The sequence below is a fragment of the Semicossyphus pulcher genome, unplaced genomic scaffold, assembly GCF_022749685.1.
Source record: "Semicossyphus pulcher isolate SPU_LCO1_2020_fin unplaced genomic scaffold, fSemPul1.0.p SCAF_13, whole genome shotgun sequence".
NCBI classification, from domain to species: domain Eukaryota; kingdom Metazoa; phylum Chordata; class Actinopteri; order Labriformes; family Labridae; genus Semicossyphus; species Semicossyphus pulcher.
Window position 1 is genome coordinate 5,305,724 of NW_027211637.1, and position 22,851 is coordinate 5,328,574.

General features: G+C 41.0%; 1 protein-coding gene across 1 annotated transcript; it reads right to left on the reverse strand.

Moving 5' to 3' along the window:
- Positions 1–1,309: 1,309 nt before the first annotated feature.
- Positions 1,310–20,342, reverse strand: kcnq2a (potassium voltage-gated channel, KQT-like subfamily, member 2a). The gene is made up of 8 exons (XM_069660029.1): positions 20,044–20,342; positions 6,935–7,025; positions 6,727–6,853; positions 6,293–6,468; positions 4,185–4,310; positions 3,988–4,098; positions 1,529–1,624; positions 1,310–1,408 (listed from the first exon to the last, which is right to left on the reverse strand). Exons 1-8 carry the CDS (start codon positions 20,340–20,342, stop codon positions 1,310–1,312), a joined length of 1,125 nt encoding a protein of 374 aa, XP_069516130.1.
- Positions 20,343–22,851: the final 2,509 nt, after the last annotated feature.

Genomic DNA, 22,851 nt, shown 5'->3' on the forward strand with positions numbered 1-22,851 from the left:
TAAAGCTAATTCCATTTAGATGGCAGTTATCTATTCTGCTGGTCATCACCTTTTCACCTCAAATTACTACTGGAATGAAACAGAACATTCTTCATTGCCACTTTCGGATAGAACAGACAGAGAGTGATCATCCACTTCCAGGGGCATTATAGAAACCTTTGTTGTGAAAGTCGAGCACAGCAGCGTATTTGCTGATTCATACCGCTGGACAGCAGTACAGCTGGTTAATCTGACAAAGTAGCTTCTGGCATAGTTTGTATTTTGAAGAGCATTTCAAAGAGGTCCTGGTGTTACTGCCAACACCGGCCGCATGCACTGTGAAATTACTCTTATTAAAGCAGCGAAGTGAGAAGTCTTAGCAGTGTGTGACTATGCACAACAGACTGTATCTTATTCAACAAGGGAGCTTAGAGCACAATAAGATGAGGATACTCAGTGGGTTCAGTTTTCTTCTTAGCTTACCAGTTTTAATTGAGATGGCAGAATGTGATACGGGAAAACTATGGAGGCCATGAAAGGCCAGTGAGAAACCAATCTGCTGATCCATTTTATAAGATCCATCTGTCATGTGTTTGTGACTTAATAATCACTTTCAAGTCTTTTTAATTTTTGGAGTTAGGAAACAAAAAAATCAATTGTTTTTTGTTGTTGTAGTATTTATTTACGCCACAAGAGGCCAACTGGCACCACATTTGCGTTTTCTTTAAGGCGAGTTTTAATTTCAACATTAGATAAAATGTAACTTAAAGGAATGATGCAAGATCTTTGATCTTTCTTTTTCCCAGCTGAAAAAAAGTATTTTTCCCACCAGTGGCACAGATAAAAAAAGATAAAGGACTTAAGAAGATTATTCTGTCTAGAACTTTTCTTCACTTGTTCTTAAGTCATACACACAGGAGAGAATACAAATGAGATCAGATGCAGAAAATGACTGATCACTTGCCCCTCAGGGCTTCCGTAGAATAAAAGTGTAGTTCAGTCAGGCAACTCACATTTGTAATAGTTTGACATGTTTACTGCAGCAGCAGAACATAGCTCGTGTTTGGCGTCTAGGCTCCATCCTCATCACTCCTCACAGATTTATTTTACATGCAGATGAGGAGTGATAAGATGATATCTTAAATTCCACTAGCCGGAGCCTGCAAGTGGATTCTGGGGTGGTGGTGGGACTGAAAGTACGAGCGCAGTATAGGTGCAGGGCAGCGGTGGCAACAAGTGCTCACAGTGTTTGTCAGGTTTGAAACCAGTGCAGCTCGAGTTGTCTGCCTGAACTAGCTTGCAAAATGTAGAATGGGGCACAGGTAATCACTTACCTGTACATGGGAATAGCCACAGTCTGCTCGTAAAAATCCCAAGTGCACAGCAGATCTGTGCGAGAAAGATTGGTGGCATAAAACCTCCAAGCAGCCTGGATGGAAAAATAAGAATCATTTTAAGCACTTTGTTAGGAGCACAAAATAGAGATCATCTGTGTTTAATTAAAATGAACAAGTCTCTTTATCATGCAGCTTTTCTGCATCATATAAACCTGGATGAGGCCTGCTGCAGGGTTACGTCTCTTCTCAAAGTGTTTCTGCCGGTGCTGCTCCTGAACTTTGAGGGCAAAGCCAGAACCCAGGATGCCCTGCACAGATACAGAGTGACACACAGAGCCAACAAAGTGATCATTGAACTTCATTGACCTCTACAGGCCTGGACATGAATTTGCAAGAGCAGCAGGATGTCTCCTGCGTGTTACAACACTTTGTAGACTTACAGCAAAGACAAGTAAGCAAATCTAGTAAATACAAGATGATATGCCTCAAACGCCTCGAGGGAAAGGTGAAAGAAAACACTGATTTTCTCTCTGAGTCCTGATTCTGCAAATCATAGTTTGTTCAATTGTAACAGACTGAACAGATGTGAGAGGCTTACTCAAAGCTTACTGCTGAGTCTGACATCTTTAAATCTCAGGTGATGCCAAACTTTTCACAGCCACTGACAAATAGATCAGTGACCTCAACAAATACATCAGTGACTGGAATTACAACACATAAGATGAGAGCTTTCAGAATGTAGACGGAGAAAACAGCAGAGTTTCTGTGGATTCACAGAAGCTTTTAGCTCACTGTTGTCTAACAGACGGGCTCATTCAGAGTGCTTCCTTTTCAGAGAGACAAAAGAAGCATCATAAAAACTGAACCCTTATTAGATGGCCGGGGCGACTAATAGCATAAAAATACTGCGCATATTTTTCTAATATAAAAACCCTTTTTACTGATCAAATTTTATAGCAATAGAAGCACAGGTGTAATTAATCAAATGAACAGTGTGTCCATTCTATGTAGGTGTTTTAGGTTAATTTAAGCCATGCTCGTTAGTGTAAGTGGATCCATCTGCACGTTTCCTGCTATGACAACCTAAAAATGTCTGCTGTTAATTATGTTTGCACCTCCACTCGTGTAACTTATATTTGTAACATTAAAGAGGGGGTATTATGCTGTTTCACATTTTAAGACATATATAATGTTACAATGTTGGATGTCCAGACTAAACGTGGGTGAAGTTTCAAACCTGTAGGTAAAAGTATGTTGGAGTAATCAGGCTGCTGTGAACGCCAGCTTTCACACAGTTTTTTTCTACACTTTGTGATGTCACAAAGTGCAGCGTCAGCAGGCTTCAGAGAGAGGTGACCAATCAGAAGAAAGTGGGCTTGTAGGGGCGGGAGTTTAAAGGGACAGAGCTGACTGAGTCGTTTCAGGCAGGGGCTGTATGAGGGCCTGTACAGAGCAGCAGGGTTAGAAAAACTTTTTTTTTTAATGTAAATTATTCTAAGCTACTCCACAGGTATCACAGAGTGAAATATGACGCTTGCAATAAGCACAATACTCCCCCTTTCAGAGATACAGGCTCTCGTAATATCACCAACTGACTATTTTAAACTCCCTACTGGCGGGCCTTCCTGCATGCACATTCAAACCTCTGCAGATGATCCAGAACGCAGCAGCAAAACTGGTCTGCAATCAACCCAAAACAGCACATGTCACATATCTCTCAACTGGCTCCCAGTCGCCGCTCGCATTAAATTCAAAACCCTGTTGCTCGCTTACAAAACAGCAACAAAAATGGCTCCTGCCTACCTGAACGCCCTCATCCAGGTCTACACTCCCTGCCGCCCACTGTGCTCTGCCAATGAAAGGCGCCTGGTACTCCCATCACAACAGGGCCCTAAGTCGCGAACTGACTCTTCTCCTCAGTTGTCCTTCGTTGGTGGAACGAGCTACCAAACTCCACTCGGTCCACAGAGTCCCTTTCACCTTCAAGAAGAAGCTAAAGACCCAGCTCTTTATGAACACCTCTGCACTTAATGATATTGAAGCTACTGATGATGATGATATTGAGGATGTTGATAAGTATATTCACGGTGACGATGACGATGACTGTATTGACCTTGTGGATGTTGTAGAGGTGATGATTACAAAAAACAAGAACACAACACAAAAAACGCCCTGTGCACTTCCTGTCAGCACCAGTGTCCGATCGCACTTGAAGCTGTTTGTTGGCTCTTACTGACTTTGTTCCCTCCTGTCTTGATCATTGCTTGTGTTGCATTAACTCTCTGATGGACGTCGCTTTGGACAAAAGCGTCTGCTAAATGTAATTGTAACATTGTAATACTACAATACAATTCAGCAACGTTTTCACATCTACTTTCATCGTACAAAGTGACATGTTTGTTTTTCTGATTATTTGCACTAAAGAAAAAGCGAACTGAGTAGCAGGAGATGAGATAAAAATAATTTTTAAACTTATAAACTTCTGAGAACAAACTAGTCATAGAATTGGACACACTATATCATAGGAAGGTGCAGAGCAGTAACCACACATTGATGAGTGCTTAACACCATGATGGATAGAGACTAAAAGAACACTAAGAGGCTATTAAATAATCAACACTTTACTCTTTTGCTAACGACACTTGTCCTCTTAAATAGTCCTCATACTTACAGCAGGAAGTGCAAAGAAGGCCACCCCGATCATGCTGAACGTGGCTGCCAGCAAGCGTCCATTCCAGGTCTTGGGAACCTTATCACCATACCCGATGGTGGTGAGAGTGATCTGGAGAGAAGACAAATCCAAGTAACTCTTTATATTACTATAACCACAACCATCACAGGAATCTATTTTTAGAGTTACTGTCTTACCAGTCCCCACCACAGAGCATCAGCATACGTCTCAAACTCATCGTTCGACTCCTTCTCCACAGAGTAGACCAGGAATGAAGCCAGGATGAGACACAGGAAGCCGATGTACCACGCTGTGATGAGCTCCTGCAGAGAAAACCAATACAATCAGCACCAGGGAATCTAAAGTAATAAAGTGTCACCTCGGATGCTGTGGAAGGAGGTGATATAACCCCTGTAAATTTGTAAAAATGGCCGTTCTGTAATAATATAGGACATGATTGTGTGAGACGGATGGCCTCTGCGGCAAACCAAGTATTTCATAAACATCTTTATTTCCCTCGACTCCACACAGGCTGCACACAGCCGCCCTCTCTTACAGCATCACACACTAACACACACACAGACGCACATTTCCCATAGCTTAATAGTGGAAGCAAATAATTCTATTTGAAAGCTCATTGAATTAAAATAAGAGGAATATCTTCTGTTTTTTCTTGCCATGACTGAATTGCACAGAAGAAATTGATAAGTAGCTCAATGGAAAGAAAGGGCTGCTACTTTTTTACTTGTCATCTGAGTTAGTGGAGCTGAGATTTGAATACTCAGAGAAGTCTCAGATATAGACCTGGTATCATATATTTGTCCTTGGTCATCTTGTTGACTAACAAGTATGTAAATGTATCTCACATAGGTGATGGATGAACGCTGCGAAAGAAGACAACAGATTTATTAATCCGTTTTTTCACAAGGTGCAACACCAAAGGACATAATTTCCGCTTGAGATGGAGACACTTGTCCCGTTCACTTTTCCCTCTCTTTTCAAAGTCCTATTACTGCCCTGGGTTTTGTCTCCCAGGCAATATACAAGCTTCCCAAGCTTATTTATGGATGTTGTTGAGGCTTTATGTAGCCTGAGAGGAACACGATGGACATTACTCAGAGATGAAGACACAGTTTCATTTCCTCTGCACGCTTTCTGAATAGAGAAGTAATTAAATCTGTTTTATTACAGTTATATTTTCTCCAAAATATGATGGCAGCATAAATCTTTATCAGAGATAAGGAAGGAAGCTGCAGTGTCATACATATATACATGATATGAAATGCCTCTTGAAATTTAGAGTAGGAGTAGTTACCTTGACATCCACTATAGTTTTTTATCACCATATATGGCTGGTTATAATAACGTTTATGGAAGACCAGCTCCAGTCATGTTTTAAGACGTATAAAATGCTATACTTGAAATAATAAATTGTGTCTGATATGTTTTTTCTGCAAAATACGTTTAATTACCTTATAAAAATCCTCCCAAGGCATCTCCTCCTTCTTCCTCATTAAAAATTCCCAAATCTGCATAGGCCCCGCCCACTATGTTCCACGTTTCTCCTGTCGTAAAATTACAGCCGAAAAAAAAAAACACGTTTCTGCCGCCGTTTAGCGGCAACTTGTTGAAACTTAGCTAGCTTGAAATTTTGTAATTAGTAGTAGAAACGTTAACGTTAGTAGTCAGTAGTGAGTTTGCAAAAATGTCGATGACGGTTACAGCTGGCTCGTGCATCGCAGAAGTGTTTGCCATAGGTTGCACATAATGATGAATGAAGCATAGAGTCACCCAATAACTGTGTATATAGATGGACGACGCGTCTTCATCTGCTACCATTGTACAAAAGTGATACCAAAACCCCCGTGACGGGCGCTGCCATCTTGCGCTGGTGATGTCATTTGGAGCCAGAGACTGTGCAGTAGAGATCGGCAGGTAAAGGAGAAGGCGAGCTTTATGACCTATACTGCAGCCAGTCAGAAGGGGGCACTCGAAATGTTTTGGCTTCACTTTTAGGGAGCTGTCATGTCGTCCATCTTTTTATACTGTCTATGGCATCACCCCGTCCATTAACGGGATTGGCTCCTTAGCTTTGTGACGTCTCAAACCTGCCAATCTGAAAACGTGTTGTTCAGCCTGTCCTTGTTACACTGCAGTTTAAAAGCAGACAGGCCCAGCCATGGAGATGACTGATTATGTTGTCCCCGATATGTCTTGTAGCACATGAGCAACACCACATGGAGATGTTTACAAGGTTAAACACTTGAACTTCTACAAACAAAGATAAATATGGTGTCAGTATGACCTTGCTGTGAGCATAAACTACAGATCCGAGCAGCTTCCAGGTGCCTCCACGGCGGTCCATCCGCAGCATGCGCAGGATCTGCAGGAATCTCAGACTCCTGATGGCCGAGGTGGCGAAAACATTGCCCTGAGATCCAGCAGCCAGGACGGATACCGAAGCTATCAGCACCATGATGTCTGCAGAGAGAGGGAAACACAATCATAGAAAGCTACACACACTGAAGTCTGAGATGCAAGAGATGGTATGTACTTGATGTAATCAGACTGGATTAACAACACTTTACTGTGTAAGATGAGAATTATCGTTTCTTGCAATTTAAAAGTTGCCTCAGTTACTTCGTGCAACAACATATTGTGTCTGTTCCATGTTTTTCTGAGAGAGCAAGGTTAGAGAACTAACAGCCAGCCGAACACAGGCCAGCTCTGTTCTCTCACCTATCACACAGAAAGGCTTCCTGGCAAATTTCAGCCTCCCTCTCCATCCTCTGTAGCGACAGCAGCAGCCAGCAGCCCATATCCTCACAATGTACTCCACTCCAAACACCACGATGGTCACAATTTCCTGCGAAAAAAGCCAAAAGTTAAACCTGTGACAAAAATGTATCTGGAGTCCAGGACAGGTGTACAGCAAAATGATACATACCAGGATGTACAAGGCACTCTCTGAGCTGTTTTTGAACTCTTTGATGGTGGCAAAGACTGAAAGGATGAGACAGGAGAAGACCAAGAGGAAGCTGAAACAGAAAGAGCAAAGTATAAAAACAGATATTAGTTTTTTTTTTGTTAAATCTGCTTTTTCAGATACTTCTAGAAGTTTATTACAGTCACCGAACTGAGTTTTGTGCAACCACCGTGTGTTTTATGTCAAGACAGCTGTCAATCCGTCAAACCCAAGGCATACTTCTATCTTAATATTCAGTGGATGTGAGCCAACTCTTTAAGTTATTTGCACATTGGATTAAATATTCAGCTGCTGTGATGGCCAGGATAGAATAATGTACCATCTGCTGATCTAAAGTATCTAAAGCTGGGGACAGTTGGGGACAGAATGAATAATTAGAGCTGCAGACCCAGGATGTGCCTTTATTAGTGGAAACAAGCCAAATTGCAGCAGTTCAGATAGAAGGAGTAAATAAGTGAATTACTGAGTACGTAGCAGAGAAGCTTAAGAGAAGAACTGAAGGCCAGGAAGCAGATACAATAAGTTAAAGTGAAATTTGAACACAGATTTCACCTGAAGTGACCTGAAGGATCCTTAAATGACCCTATGTGAACACCTTTGCATGCACACTGTGAATCCAATAGCCTGTGAGTGTAGAACATGAACAGCATCAGCTGACACTTCAGATCATTACACAGAGTGAGCTTATTTGCTGGTTGTGATAGTAGCTTTTCTGAGGAAAACACAGAAACTCATGAACCTCCTCCTTAATGTCCAAACAAGATTATCTGCCTTCTGTAAAAGTAATTAGAAATTATGGCTGCACAATAAATGTAAACATTATCAAATTCAGGGGTGCAGGTTTAGTTCAGCACTTAAAGCTTTGATGATGACATAAAGGATGTTGATGATGATGATGCCCTGTGCACTGCCTGTCTGCCTCAGTGTCCGGTCAAAGCTGTTTGTTTGGCACTTCCTGACTTTGTTCCCTCCTGTCTTGATCATTGCTTGTGTTGTATTAACTCTCAGATGTACACCGCTTTGGACAAAAGCTTCCAAAATGAAATTAAAACATTCTAAAGCAAACAAGCAAACACAGCCCTGAACGCAGCCCTACTGTGTTCAACCTCGAGGGCATGCCCTCCCTAATCTCTCTTCCCTCATGTCTGACTCTGTCCACTGTCCTGTCGGCTAAAGGCAAAAAAAAATAATCTTTAAAAAAATATATATTTATACAGCATCAAAATCACAATATGGCCAAGTGCAATATCCACACTGTAGAAGCTTCCTATAAAAAAAGAAAGAAAAAGGTAAAAAGTGTATCAAACAGCATTAAAAATGTACTGTAGTAAAGAAATGTAGTTCAGCAGAGATGTCTGTTTCTCCAGATAAAGGAAAACATTTCTTTTTGGTACAGAATAGACTGGAATGGAAAATATTTTATTGTCTGTTTTTGCTTGCAAAAGGCAGAAATTTGTCTTAGACTTGCGTGTGCAAATATGTGCCATAAAATACAGGATTTACAGAAGGTGGCACATTTAAAACCATTCAAAATGCTTAAAACACAACAATACAACTTATATATATTAAATCTATCATTAGATCTTTTTTCATGCTGTTGTATTTATAATGTTAATGATAGAGTCTTAAGAAGTCTTTGTCAAAACTGGGCAGAACCATTTGAGCAAACAGCTCCAAAACATGCAGAAACCTCTCCAAAGATCACTTTCCATAGTGATTCTTTAAAGTGAAATAAAAAGTGATGGCCGAAGGTTTTAAATAGACTGATTTGATTCTAAGACAAGAATGAGGCTGGAAGGAAAATCTATTGTGGAGCCACACCTCCAGAATACTGTCTGACACCATCAGGCGAGCGTGTTATTGGATGGAAGACAACATGTGATGTGAAGAGGAAGGCAGGGCCGACCTCTGGGACTTTCCTTAGATAAGATCTACTGGAAGGACTCCAGAGCAGAGCTAATGGAGAGGGCCCGGTGAAACCCAACACTGGGGCAATGCAGGATTTCAAAGGACGCAGCCACAACCTGCAATCATAGTACTGATACTGTGCAAGTACCCTCTGAGCAGAAGAGGTGCTGTTTCACTTAAAGCTCATTACACTTAAGTTCATTATTTCACAAACATACTTTACAGTTGTTAAAAGGCTGAGTGAGATTGGTCTGGTGAGTGACGTCATCACTACTGTCTTAGATGTTTTACAAAGCAAGATACAGTTACACAGTTCCACCAGCTCCTTACAAGCTGTGCAATCATAAATATCTTGTCATATGTATATGTACAACTTTATTTCGCAGTTTGCAATGGTAGGGAATTTATAGGTGGGCTAATTTCCCAGTAATATCAACCCTGGTAACGTGTCCAATTGGGGATAATTTGGGCCTTCCAAGGATTATTTGGACTTCAAATTAAGTTCTGAATGAGTTCTTCGGTGGGTTAGTGTTGGTGCCATTCTGTACAAAACAGTAGAACATACATGGTCCAAAAATAAGCTAACTGTTGGAGAGCGAACATGGGGGTACTGAAGGGGTCCCAAGTGGGCGACATATAAACCTTCATAAACCCATATGAGCATACCTATGTGAGGCCTCCACTAGACTGAAAGTGGCAGGATGCCAGTGAGGTGTAAGATAAGATAAGATAAGATAGAACTTTATTAATCCCGAAGGAAATTATAGGCTGCCGCCGCGGCACCGGTATCCCATATGGACCCCACATATCAGTCAAGGAACCCTTTAGGCCTTAGTTAAGTTTAGACACCACAACTGTTAAGAACAAAACTGACAAGAGCAGAGTTTCAGGCCGAACGAAACAAAGAGCTAAATGGTGAAAACACTTCATCCAGCTGATAACTCTCCGTTGGTCTGTCAACACTAAAACACCTTTCCATCACGCAGGGGTCAAGCCAAGCTTTAGACTAATTTGCAAATATGAAATAGTCTGGAACCTCTCAGTTATTTTTTGATTCCCAAGAGCACTATCAGACCAAAATGTCACTGGACACTGCCATCTACCATCATGGCTGTTTAAAAAAATGGCTTGAATCTGTCCAACATTATATAAACTGCTGTGACTGGCTCGACCTGAATCAGGCTGGGTGGTAATCTGTATGATTCTGAATAGAAAGGGAACCAAACAGATCTGATCTACGAGAGCAAATAAAACAAGAGCGTGTAGATTTGTCTGCTTACAAGGCTAAATTGGGCCAATGTTCTGCCTCTTCACCTTCCATTCAAGGATGCATTTATTCCCTGACTGGGTAAACTCAGAGTCTATAGTAGCATTTGTTTTTTTCACGTGACAAGCAAGTTCTTTCAAGCTTTTATTTTCTATTTTGTTTCATCTAGCCCTGATCAATCCTCCCTGGACTCCCAAAATAATGATAACTAGAATATATTTGAGCTCACTGCAGCTCACCTGATTTCCCTTCTTCTGCTGCAGCAGTTTTAGTTTGGCCACATCAAACTCTTGGCAGCGGCTGCTGGCTGTCAGCCAATCAGGATAAAGCTGCAGAGATCAATGGTATGCAGCAATGGAAGATTCATGGATAAGGCGATTCTTTATGATATTTTTATTACTCTATATCAGAGGCATAACAAAAAAGCAACAAAAAGCAAGTAGTAGTCTGTATTTCGGTATGGCTTAACCAGTTCTGTACATGAAACATTAAGGACTGTTAGATTAGATTGAGGTCACTCACTCTTCCATCTACAGTACAGTATGTGTGTTTTCTTGCATCTCATGCATCATTGATGGCTACAGCAGTTAAAGTTCGCTTGGTAAAAGAGCTTTGCATGCACTGAGGAAGCTTTTATTACATATTGCCCTAAAACTGTAGCTTTAGGGCAAGATGTTTAAAGGCTTCTCCTGTATTTTGGAATTACAGTCAGCATAGATTTTGTTATTTAAGTAACACCACTGTATAATTCAAAGCAAGGTTTATTTTGTTATTTTGGGGGAAGGGGGGTATTTTTCTTTGGATCCCAGCTTTAAGGCCCATTTTGAAGCCCCAGTAATTGCCTCCTACTCAGGAGTGACGGTGCGAATGACGTTTTGTCACTGTGTTAAATTTATACATCCACAGAAATAATCCCTGAAAAGATGTTGAGCTCTAAGGGAATCAGACACTTTCTATGCTTTTCCAAAGCCCAGAAAAACATTGTATTCTGGCAACTCTGAGATGTCTGATGTTCCTATGTTTTCCACTGTAGCCCTGAGGTATATTTAGGTCAGTCAGTCAAACTGTCACACACTTCACATCTTGTCATTTACCACACATTGACTTGTCACATTGACTTGTCATTCCACCATCCACAGACCAAAACGTTTATGTACACTGGATCTATAAATATGACTTATTGTTCAGAGCACACAGGTCCAAACTGGTGATTTAAATTGTAGTCAGTGAGACTACAAAAATATTATCTAGTATCTTGGAAGGGAGAAGTGTCTAAACCCCACAGCTTATCCACAGGGGTGCCTCAAGGGTCAGTGCTCGGTCCCCTTCTCTTTTCAAAATATACAACTTGGCTTGGTGCAATCATTTGCTCCCATGGTTTCTCATACCATTGCTATGTGGACAATACCCAGCTCTTCCTGTCATTCCCACCAAATAACACTACAGTCTCGGCATGCGTTGACAATATCTCTAAATGGATCAAAGAACGCCACCTTCAGCTTAACCCATCCAAGACTGAGCTCCTTGTCATCCCAGCCAGTCCCTCTATGCAACCACAGATCAATATCCTGAACTAACCACAAACCCTCTAAGTCTGCTCAGAAGCTGGGCATCATAATTAACAACAAGCTAACCTTTAAGGTCCATGTGGCCTTGACTGCTCGGTCATGTCGATTTGCCCTGACCAACATCAGGAAGATCAGACCCTACCTGTCAGAGCATGCAACACAACTGCTGGTACAGGCCCTCGTAATATCACACATTGAATACTGCAACTCCTTACTTGCAGGCCTTCCGGCATGCACATTCAAACCTCTGCAGATGATCCAGAACGCAGCAGCGTGACTTTTATTCAATCAACCCAAAACAGCACATGTCACATATCCCTCCACTGGCTCCCAGTTGCTGCTCGCATCAAATTCAAAACCCTGTTGCTCGCTTACAAAACAGCAACAAAAACGTCTCCTGCCTACCTGGACGCCCTCATCCAGGTCTACACTCCCTCCCGCCCACTACGCTCTGCCAATGAAAGGCGCCTGGTGCTCCCATCACAACAGGGCCCTAAGTCGCTAACTAGACTCTTCTCCTCAGTCGTCCCCAGGTGGTGGAATGAGTTACCAAACTCCATTCAGTCCGCAGAATATCTTCCCACCTTTAAGAAAAAGCTCTTTCATGAACACCTTTGCACTTAATGATATTGATTCTACTGATGCTATTGATGATGATGACAATGAGGATATTGTTGATGTTGTAGATGTCAGCACCTGCATCCGATCGCACTTGAAGCTGTTTGTTGACACTTACTGACTTTGTTCCCTCCTGTCTTGATCGTTGCTTGTGTTGTACTAACTCTCAGACGTACGTCGCTTTGGACAAAAGCGTCTTCTAAATGAAATTGTAACACTGTGAATATGTTCTAATATAATGTTTACACCGATGTAGGAGCTAGATTTTTCTTCCTGTAATGAGCTCCATGTAGTTACAAAATGACAAGGGCTCCCATTGTTCTTAAATGACAGTACAGCAGATCTCTTTAATTCCTTAAATACACATAACCAGTTTAATGAAATGAAGTGGACAAAGAAGCCGGCTGGCTGCGAGTCTAATCAGCATATGCAACTTCCCTGACTCGACCTTGCCAAGCTCATCAGTACCTACTAATGAGGACACTTGCTGATAAAGGAGAGGGACAGACCCTGCCTCCTAGAGCAGTCAAACAATTAGCTTTTACAGCTTCTCGCCTTTCCTCTCTGCTACACCATCAACAGAGTGGAGCTCGCAAAGATTCATTTATACCCCCCATCATGTTGTCTGTGGACTAGACTGTGACTGGGAGAAATGGTCAAATATGCATGAGGTGTTGTCGTGAAAGTACAAAGAAAAGAGGCCAGTAAGCATGGCTAGTTCTCAAAAATGAATGAATGTTGTGCATGCAACGGGATAGAAGTACATGTGCAATGTCCAACTGTGCAACTGTGTGTAACTGTGCAATAGTGCTGAGGTTAAAACAAGACACCTTAAAGGGCAAGTTTAAAATTATTGGAAACAAGCTTATTTATCTTTCTGCAGAAAGTTGGGTGCATCCATTTTTTCAGCATTATGTACAGCTCATAATTTATGGTCCAATTTCAAGTAAAAAAGACAAGTAAGCAGGGTAGTCTTTAAACCTTAAATAGTCCAGACCATGGACACGTAAAAAATTGTTAGGCAATCAGTTGTACAAAAAGACACTCTGAGGAGAAGGCTGTTCATATTTTTGGTGAGTATATTTTGATTAAAGCCTGTTTTTACTAGCCAAATTAAGAATCCCTAATAATTTAACAGTTACTTATGAATTACAGATGCCCCTGCTTACTTAGCAAGTGCTAGCATTAGATGATAGGTTAGCCTTTGCCAACCCCTCGCTCCTGTCTAGCTGAGCCCTTATTTCTCTTTATAGTCACCAAATAACAAGATGGTGATGGCTGATATGCCTTTGGAAGGCCTGTTTAAAAAAACATGAACCTTGAAAATAATTGGCAGATTAATCAATGACAAAATCATTAGTTGCAGCCCTACATGTCTGTATGCAAAGCATGAAGCTATACCTAGCAGCTAGTTAGCTAAGTGTAGCATAAAGACAGGAAGCAGTGGAGAACATCTAGCCCGGCTCAAAGTGAGATAGCCCTACAGACAGACAACACCTATGAAGTCCATAACAACACACTTGTTTTTTTGTACAGATTTAACTATTTATATATCATGTGTTCAGTGAGCTTAGAGGTGTTGGTAGACGGATTGTCTTAACCTTTGAACAGGGCCAGGCTCGCTGTCTGCCTATGTTTCGAGTGTCATTGTTAATAAGCTCACCATCTCCTGCCTTTAGTTTCAGTATTAATTGCAGACACCAGCGCACATCATCAAATGTCTCATCTTACAAGATGCAAAGAAAGAAATCTAATATGGTTATGTCCTTCAATGCTGAACATTTCCTTTCAATACTTTCACAACATTTCAATTAATATATTAATCAACTGTGTCTCAATTCCAGTTAGGTGCAGATTTATTCACCTTACTTATTTATTTATTTAAGTTTTCATTCACTTGGCCTAATTAAATGGATCATTTGTTTTGAATTCATATTAATTAGATATATTGATGTTCCAACTACAGAGCGCACCACCAAAAGATGATGTCACAAACACACACATAAAATAGTCCTATTCTTACACCATGTGCTCCGGACTGCCACCTCTGTCCCCAATAAAAACCCACTTAGAGTGAAAATCACATTCACTGTTGCAGTCAACAAACAGCCATGGGCAGCAACACATAAAACATCCACTTGTTGTCAGAGAGGCCCCGACGACATCAGAAGGAACGTGACTATTGATCAATCAAGTTGAGCGGGCTGTTGTTGGAGGCAGAAAAGCCTGCAGTTCCTCCAGAGCTGCAGATAAAGAAACATTGATCTGCCCCACTCAGCAAAACACCGGCTACTCAGACATACTCATCACGCTAAATTTAGACTGCGACCGACTCGAGGAGAGCAAATAAGGATTTTTCACCAAGCAAATAGTGCCTGTAAAGACCATGTGCCAGCTCTGCAGCGGCCCCTCTGTGAACATCTTCAGGGGATGTTTGAGAGTGATGATGACTTTCTGGGGCGCTCATCTTGTGTAAATACATTCAGGAGTGACCCCGCTACTGTAGTTACCCGCTTTCACTGTGTTCTCTGAGGGCCACAGAGGTACCTTGCATGCAGGCAGCATTCACAGCCTAGCAACCAAGACTGTTTCCTGTTTTAGAAATAACAATCTAAATTTAAAGAGTAAAAGAAAAAGTATTCTGCAAATGAAAGAAGTAGTCAATGTACACAACATAATCTACTCAGTCTGCACTCTAACATAATGTTCTTTGTAGCTTCAGATTAGTCTGCCATGTAAAACTATATCAGCAAACAATGTAATATGGTACGCAAGCGAAGCCAGTTACAGCCTTTTCCAATGAAAAGAGATTCTAGTGAGTTTGCATTTTTATGAGAATATGATGTAGAATGTACAAGTTTTATTTGTGGCAAAAACAAGAAGCCTAGAACAGCAGCCGATACCATTTTCTTCAGGACTAATAGTTAATAGTTTGCTACTACCTGCAAATGAAGTGTATGTAGTTTATGAATAATGTAAACTACAGTTTTATGTAAACCTCAAGACATAATAGCAATATGAAGACAATTTGAGCCCTTTATAAGACATAAGGGATAATGTAGAAAGTAATATTCATCCATCCATCCATCCATCCATTATCTAAACTGCTTATCCTGTTCAAAGTCCCACGGGGGCTGGAGCCTATCCCAGCTGTCATTCCGCGAGGGGCGGGGTACACCCTGGACTGATCGCCAGTCAATCACAGGGCTGACACATAGAGACAGACAACATTTCACACCCACACCCACACCTACGGGCAATTTAGAGTCACCAATGAACCCAACGAGCATGTCTTTGGACTGTGGGAGGAAGCAGGAGTACCCAGAGGGAACCCACACATGCACAGGGAGAACAAGCAAACTCCACACAGAAAGGCCCACTTTGTCTGAGCTGGGACTCAAACTGGGACCTCCTAGCAGATAGGCGACAAAGCTAACCTCTTCACCACCGAGCAGCCCAAGTAATATTCATTTTATTAAAAAAAAAAAAAAAAAGATATCTTGCACACCTTTTTGGAGACTGGCCAAATTGTGATTAGCAACACTACATGTAAGACAATAATTTAAAAATAAATTATGATTTGATTTATCACATTTAACATACCATTACCATTATGTCCATCTGATGAGTATAGAACCAAATCATGTTGCTTTTAAATATGTTTTGGCCTCCACCAACCCTTAAGACAGTGGTTCCCAACCTGGGGTCCGGGCCCCCCTTAAGGGGGCGCCAAAGATCGCTGGGGGTGCGTGAGGCTTTGTTTGCACTAAGATTCTCAAGATAAGATTTGCACATGTTCAATAAAATCATTAAAAAAGCACTGACTTGATAATCAAAAGTCTGTTCAACTATTTAAAAATATTCATCCATACATACACACATGTATGCTCACAGATATATTTTTTGACATACATTCATACATGCATGCAGAAATGTCTACATCCACATATCTAAATTTAGCTAAAAGTGATGTTTTATTATAATAGCTAAAGATAACTTTGATAAACTAAAACGACAAAGATCTATCAGCTGATTGGTGTCAATTTTTTAAGAATAAAGATTTGGAATGAATCACTTTATTGTTTTGGTGTACATGTGTGCGGGCAAGGGGGCTCAGCCTTTCTTAGATATAAGCGGGGGGCTCCAAGGAAAAAAGATTGGGAACCACTGCCCTAAAGGACATGTCAAACTCTTTAGCTGCTAAATCCCCTATAAGTTCACTAGCTATTACCTTACTTTGTTAGCTGTTTGGAGTTGGGCAAGTAGCATACAGTTGGTTTCATGTTACCCTATGATAGTAGACTTTGATTTACCAATATAAAGCAACAGTTAGTTGCTTGTTAACCATTTAAACCAATATATTTTGTTAATGTTACTTAGCTTTTCTATTGATTACTCATCTGCATATATAGTTGAGTTATCAACATTCAATTAGACGCTTTACAAAAACTAAAAGAAGATAATGAGCAAATACAGAAAACAAAGGGGCCCTAAACAGCTACCTTGAGGAACTCCACACTATACACTACACTATACTATACTATACTATACACCTACACTATAACACTGTTATAGCATTTTCTATGTAATAAAAAAAAAAAGCTGCCAGTTGCAGCCAAAAACAATGAAATGAAAGCAGTGAGACGGAGCAAGGGTGCATTTCATGTGAACTCTCATGTCATCATAAAGAATTTCAACATTAATAAATATCATATTATCCTAACAGCTTCCTGGTGCTTTTCTTTAATTTGCACTTGGACACAATCCATTCCCAGCCATAACCCACTACAGCACTCAGACTCTAGTGTTGTAATTCCACTTCTCCTAAAGCAGACCACTCCATCACGTCTCAGCAGCTTGGCAGCCGGCATCTGTCTGTTTCTGTCCTCGCTTTATTTCTTTCCTAGTTTGTCTTCAGCCAGCAAGCTCAGCAGAATGGTGAATAACTGGACCATGTCCTCAATCTGTCTCTGTGAATCACTTTGTAAAAGTTTAACAGAACAATTATTTGATTTCACTGATTGACCACTTTCTGAAGGCCTTGTTTGCCCTCCTGCATTCTCCTTGCTGTCTTTTAACCTGTTCCACTTTGGTGCAGAATTGGCACATTTCTTCATCCTACATCTGCAGAGGCTTTCCAATTTATTCACACAGCTGGAGCTTCCTGCAAGAGGACACACTGTAATGAAGCTCACATTGAAGCCAAATGAGAGTCGACGTCAGAGCCTTGATCTTTGTATCAGTGAGAGAACATCCCATAGATTAGATGAGATGCTGAGGTGAAGATTAAGACAAGAACCTGACAAATTAAAAGTCTTCTGTGAAAATTGTCCCTCCTTCTGCTTCAACAAAGAACAAAGAGACTAATCTGATCGCAGACTGTTTAAAGAAGCCATTGCTGTGAGAGGTTTTCCACTGTTATCCCTCTCACTTAATAGACTTTAAAATGTTCTATTTCAGTGACAGTATGCTGCTTTTACAGGATGCATAAGATTTAGATGCACAGGATGAAATATCCTCGACTGTGGATCACTATGTCTCTCCGTTTTAACTGATGTTGGACCACTGACAGAACAAGAGGGAAGGTTGGCCTTGCTTTTAGGCAGCTGGGTAGATTGAGAGAGAAAGAGAGGCAGAAAGACAGAGAGTACAGAGAGTACTCTGGATATAGGTTCTCATGTTCCACATATTGATCCTTCACACATGCATTACAAATGCGACAGAGGTACGAGACACCTGCCAAACATTTCAGGAGCATACACCCGTCTAAAAGAAATACGTGTTGTCTGATCACGAGCACATTTTGCACTGCTGCCTTTGTCAGCTCAAGGCAGCGGTGTCATTTTGTTTGCCAAACATTGTGTCTTTCGGAGCAGACGTAAGTCTAAGAATGAAGCATGAGGGGAGAGATCCGACCCCAGTCAGCACATGATAGTTTTATAAATCAGATGGCTGGCTGGAAGTGGAGAGAGTTGGGAGATTAAATGAAGTGTGGTGACTATGAATAATGTATAGCGCCGGCAAATAGAGGAGAGGCAGAGTCCTGGTTACTCTATGCAGATTTTCTCTAGCAGGATGGATGGCAAAGCTTGAACTTTGCATGAATTTGCTGAAATTGTGGGTGTGTCAGGGTGACTTTTATGATTCTTCAATGAAATGTCCTTGCATTGGGGTAGAGTTGTATAATACATTACAAAGTACTTTCTGGAGGATTCTGACTTTAAGCAAAACACATGCCACATGACCTTGCTTGGTGTAATTTCTCCAAATGCTGTATTATCCTACAAACAACATCACTGCTGCCTGCATAAGATTCAGACATGGAACTAGGAGCAGCATTGGTCAGTAAAGATCTCCCAAAAAGCTCAAACAAATGGCAAAGAAGTAGTTTTAGCTAGCTGCTAGTATTCAGTTAATATTTCAGGGCCTGTGTGTGTTTGCACGTGTGTGTGGTTTCATGTTAAAGCACAGGCTTACTTCTGGGCATCCAGCTGTCTCAGGGGAGTCGATATATGCTGCGCGCAGTGTAATCTTAATGCTGTGGCCGTTTCAGCTCCTCGCTCACAAACATGTGGCATCATTGAATCAAAGGGATTCAGGCATAACCAGAGGATTAAACACCAATTGCAGTTTACCCGCCTTTTTATTTGGAGAATGCAACTCAGGCTGCCACGGTGTAATACTATTTTATCTAAATAGGATGCACTAAAATACTTTGGGTTACATGTATTATAAATATAAAACTCCACTGATTTGAAGTTCATTTGACTATTAACCAAGAGTAAAAACTATTCTATGGCTCTTGAGGAGTTTATCAACACTGAGAAAATAATGACAATGATTGATGACAACATTTTTAAAGATGAGAGTCTGTATCAATCTGGCAGGGAGAGTCTTTTAATCTTTATATTGCTTGCATCATGAAGGAATAATGTGTGAATACCTCATGGAGCTGCACAGATTTAACAAATCTGTCCCTTGTTTCCCCCCCAAAGTTTATGGAAGTGTATTAGAATTAAAGTAGGTTATGTCTTTCTTAAAAAATAGCTGCTATGGCCTACCACCTACAACTCAGTGGAGGTCACACACAACCAACTTATATTATTTATGATGGAATCACTGGAGTCTGGCATTAACTCTGGCTGACAATATTTGGACTCATCCGAGAAGATAAACCATTTATAAAAGCATGCTCTAGCTAAGAGAAGCTGTTTCCAGAACCTTCCTTTTGCCTGCACAGATTCTGTGTGTATGTAGTAGAGTCCACATGACTGTGCGGAGCTGGACTGCAACGTCAATTAGTGAAAGTACTGATGCGGCGCAGAGCTGTCCACACGCCGCGGTGCTGAAACGCAATGCTGCCGCAACACATGGCTAGCCTACTCTTTAAACTACAGTGTGTAAAATGTTTACACGTGGAGAACACAGGCCAAAAGCCATAATTGTTGATTATACGGATACAAATGAGCCAGGCACGATGTCATAATCCTGAGTTGCATTAGCAGAGTTGTAGCAGGAGTTATGCAGGTGAAGTGATACCCCTCCTACAATCAGGCTATAGCAGCATGACAAGGCTTAACTGTTCAATGCACCATCTGATTATGGTCATTGTTGTGGACATAAAAACTCCATAACAGCTCATGTACAATCATGACATAGTAACAGCAAAGTAAGAGGCCATAATGACAGAATCAACATGCATTACTTACACATAAGCGTGATATATAAACGCCCATCCCCGCGGTCTCTCCAGCGCATTGTAGAGGAAATTCTGTAGTTTCCGATAGCTGGCATTTTTCTTCGACGGTCTGGGTCTACCTGCGGAGATGCTGGACCTCGGTCTGCAGAGGATGCTGCTCCGCTTGGTGCTTTCAGATCCCGCAATGAGCAGCGCCCCATCCCTGCTGGATTCCGGAGCCCCCGGGTCCAATCCAACAAAGCCGACTTTGTGCTTCTTCTCTCCGGCTTGAGCTGGGTAAACCCCGCCGTTGAGAGATTTCTTCACCATTCTAAAGTCGAGACGACTCTGCCGAGGAGTTGTCCGTGTCCTTGCCGCGGGGATGCATCACCGGTGCTGAGGGGTGTGTGCTGCTGCTGCTGCTGCTGCTGCTGGATGCAGACGGTGTCGGTCCCCCTAGAAAACCAATTGCAATAACCACGCGAAACTGCACCGTGTATGCGTTTCTCTTAGCCCCTTCCGGCTGTTTGACAGACACAGCTAGGAGAGAAAAAGGTTTTCACTTCACAGTCCAATCACGTTTGCCATCAGCAATTTGGCTGCAATCTAGATAATGGCCCAGAGATGACTAACACTGCAAAGTTAAATTACACATGCAACCAGTCATAGTGCAGTCACATCTGGGCTGGATTGGTCATTTGGAGCAGTCTGCTCTAACCACGTTATCGATTTGGAGGAGAGGATCATTGCAGTGCCTTTTTTCTAAAAATCTATCCCGAGATAACCTTCCGCCCTCTGCACTCAGTCCAACCCAAGTGAGAAGCTGCAGCAATGACTCTCAGTTGATGCTTCATGCAATATTCACATGTGCTGCTTCTTCAGTCTGGGTAATGGGCACCTAAAACTGTGTCAAGCTATGTCTTTAAGGTTTGCAGTCCCTGGTTGAGCAGTGGTAATAGGCAGAGTATTTGAGCAAATAGCAATGCAGATAATATGCAGCAAACGGAAGTGAAAGATAAGGACTGAATAATGTATAGCAGTGTTTTCCGAGTAAAATCAATTTCCCCATGATAAGTATCAGGTTTGCTAGAAAGCAGGATGTGAGCCTATATACAGTATGTACAAACGCTGATCGATATAGGAATTTTGAGACTGAAACCGACACAGATTCTAGACGGGAAAAATATTGACAGATTACAAATGTGGTGGCCGATAGATAGTGATTTTTTTCTGTGTAAATTGTGCACCACTTTTGCACAGATAACTAGGTTATGCAAAGGTAATCAGAAAGCCGCTTTGTTAAATGTATGTAATGTTATTATACAACATCAAACAATTGTGGTTGGGATGGGTGTGCTCAGCTGTGATGCTCTGCTACGTTTTCTGCAGACGATATTGAGTGTTTTAAACTATGTAGTCGGAGCATACTCTGGTGAAGTAACTATAACACAATATCATATTTTCATTTTTGAAATATATTTTGTAAACAAGTTGTTTTAATATCGGTGCATATTGGCAAACATACACCGATACAGTTATATAACAGTTATGGGCTCATATGGGCTGACAGATATATCAGTCGTGACTACACTGTGACTTTTGTGAACAATTATGAGTAAATGGACTAAAAAAGAATCTGCTTCAGTCAGAAGTCCTTTTGTTCACTTTCAGCACCACTAGTCACAGCCAGCTGTTGTGTGAAGGCAAAAAGATATACTAATCTTCCTACAATCTCCTACTGACTCGTTAATAAAGTAAAAAACACTGGAACAAAACAAACAGGGTAAGGCACCCTGAAAAGCAGGAAATCACAGGATAAACAGTAGGAAAAAAAGTCCTGGCAAGATGGAAACCACTGTAAGAGTGTGTTCTTATTTTTTATATTGGACATTATGTCCCCTGCTGGATCCCCGAGTGCCAACACTGCTGCTTCACTGAAAAACATCATCATACTGTGAACATTTTATTTACTATCTTGTTAAGATTGCATTTACAATGATAATTTTAGAAAGATTCAACAAAGATCCTTTGTACAGTTATTTTCAAGCAAAATAAAATTGCAAATAAAGTATATACAGAAACATTAGAATAATGTAAATAAATGTGTAATCAGTGACATGTTTTGTTTGTCCAGCTACACCAACATGCTGCAGTCATTAGCTCATTTAAACTGGTAACACACATTTAAAACCAGATTACGCTAACTAATGCTGCACACTAAATTTATACAATATACACTGCTCATATTAAGACCGAATTTGACGGGGAAGTTTAAAATAATGCAAATATGCACTGAGTCTTTTACATTGGCCATGCTTGTGCTGAAGGATGCATATTCCAACATGCTTATTTGGAACCAGACAGCTTTTAAATAAATAAAAAGGTCTAAGTGTTCTGCTTAATGAATGCAGCATGTCAAGACAGATTCTTGAGACGCATGTCAAACCTTTTCAACAGTCAAACACAAGAAGTTGTCAGTGAGGTTACGCTTAGCAAAGAAAAACAGCTTGTCCTCAAATGAATAGAAAATGCTTGATATGCTATATTATGTCCATAAAAATAATGCAATTCAATTTATACCATTACTCTGGTGCTTTAAGAGGCATCCTATCTTCTTCTCCGACATTGTTACAGTTTGTATTTACAACAAATTAAAAGAATGACCAAAAAAAAACGTTACAGTGTTTCAGTCCTGAAACGATCCCTTTGTTTATGCCATCCACAAACTGTTTACAGTACTTTTTGCTAACACTGCAACTCGAATGGACCAATCGTTGTGCTTGTTTTAATACCTACAGTAAATAGTTCCAAGACAAAGTAAAAACCAATTTAAAAATCA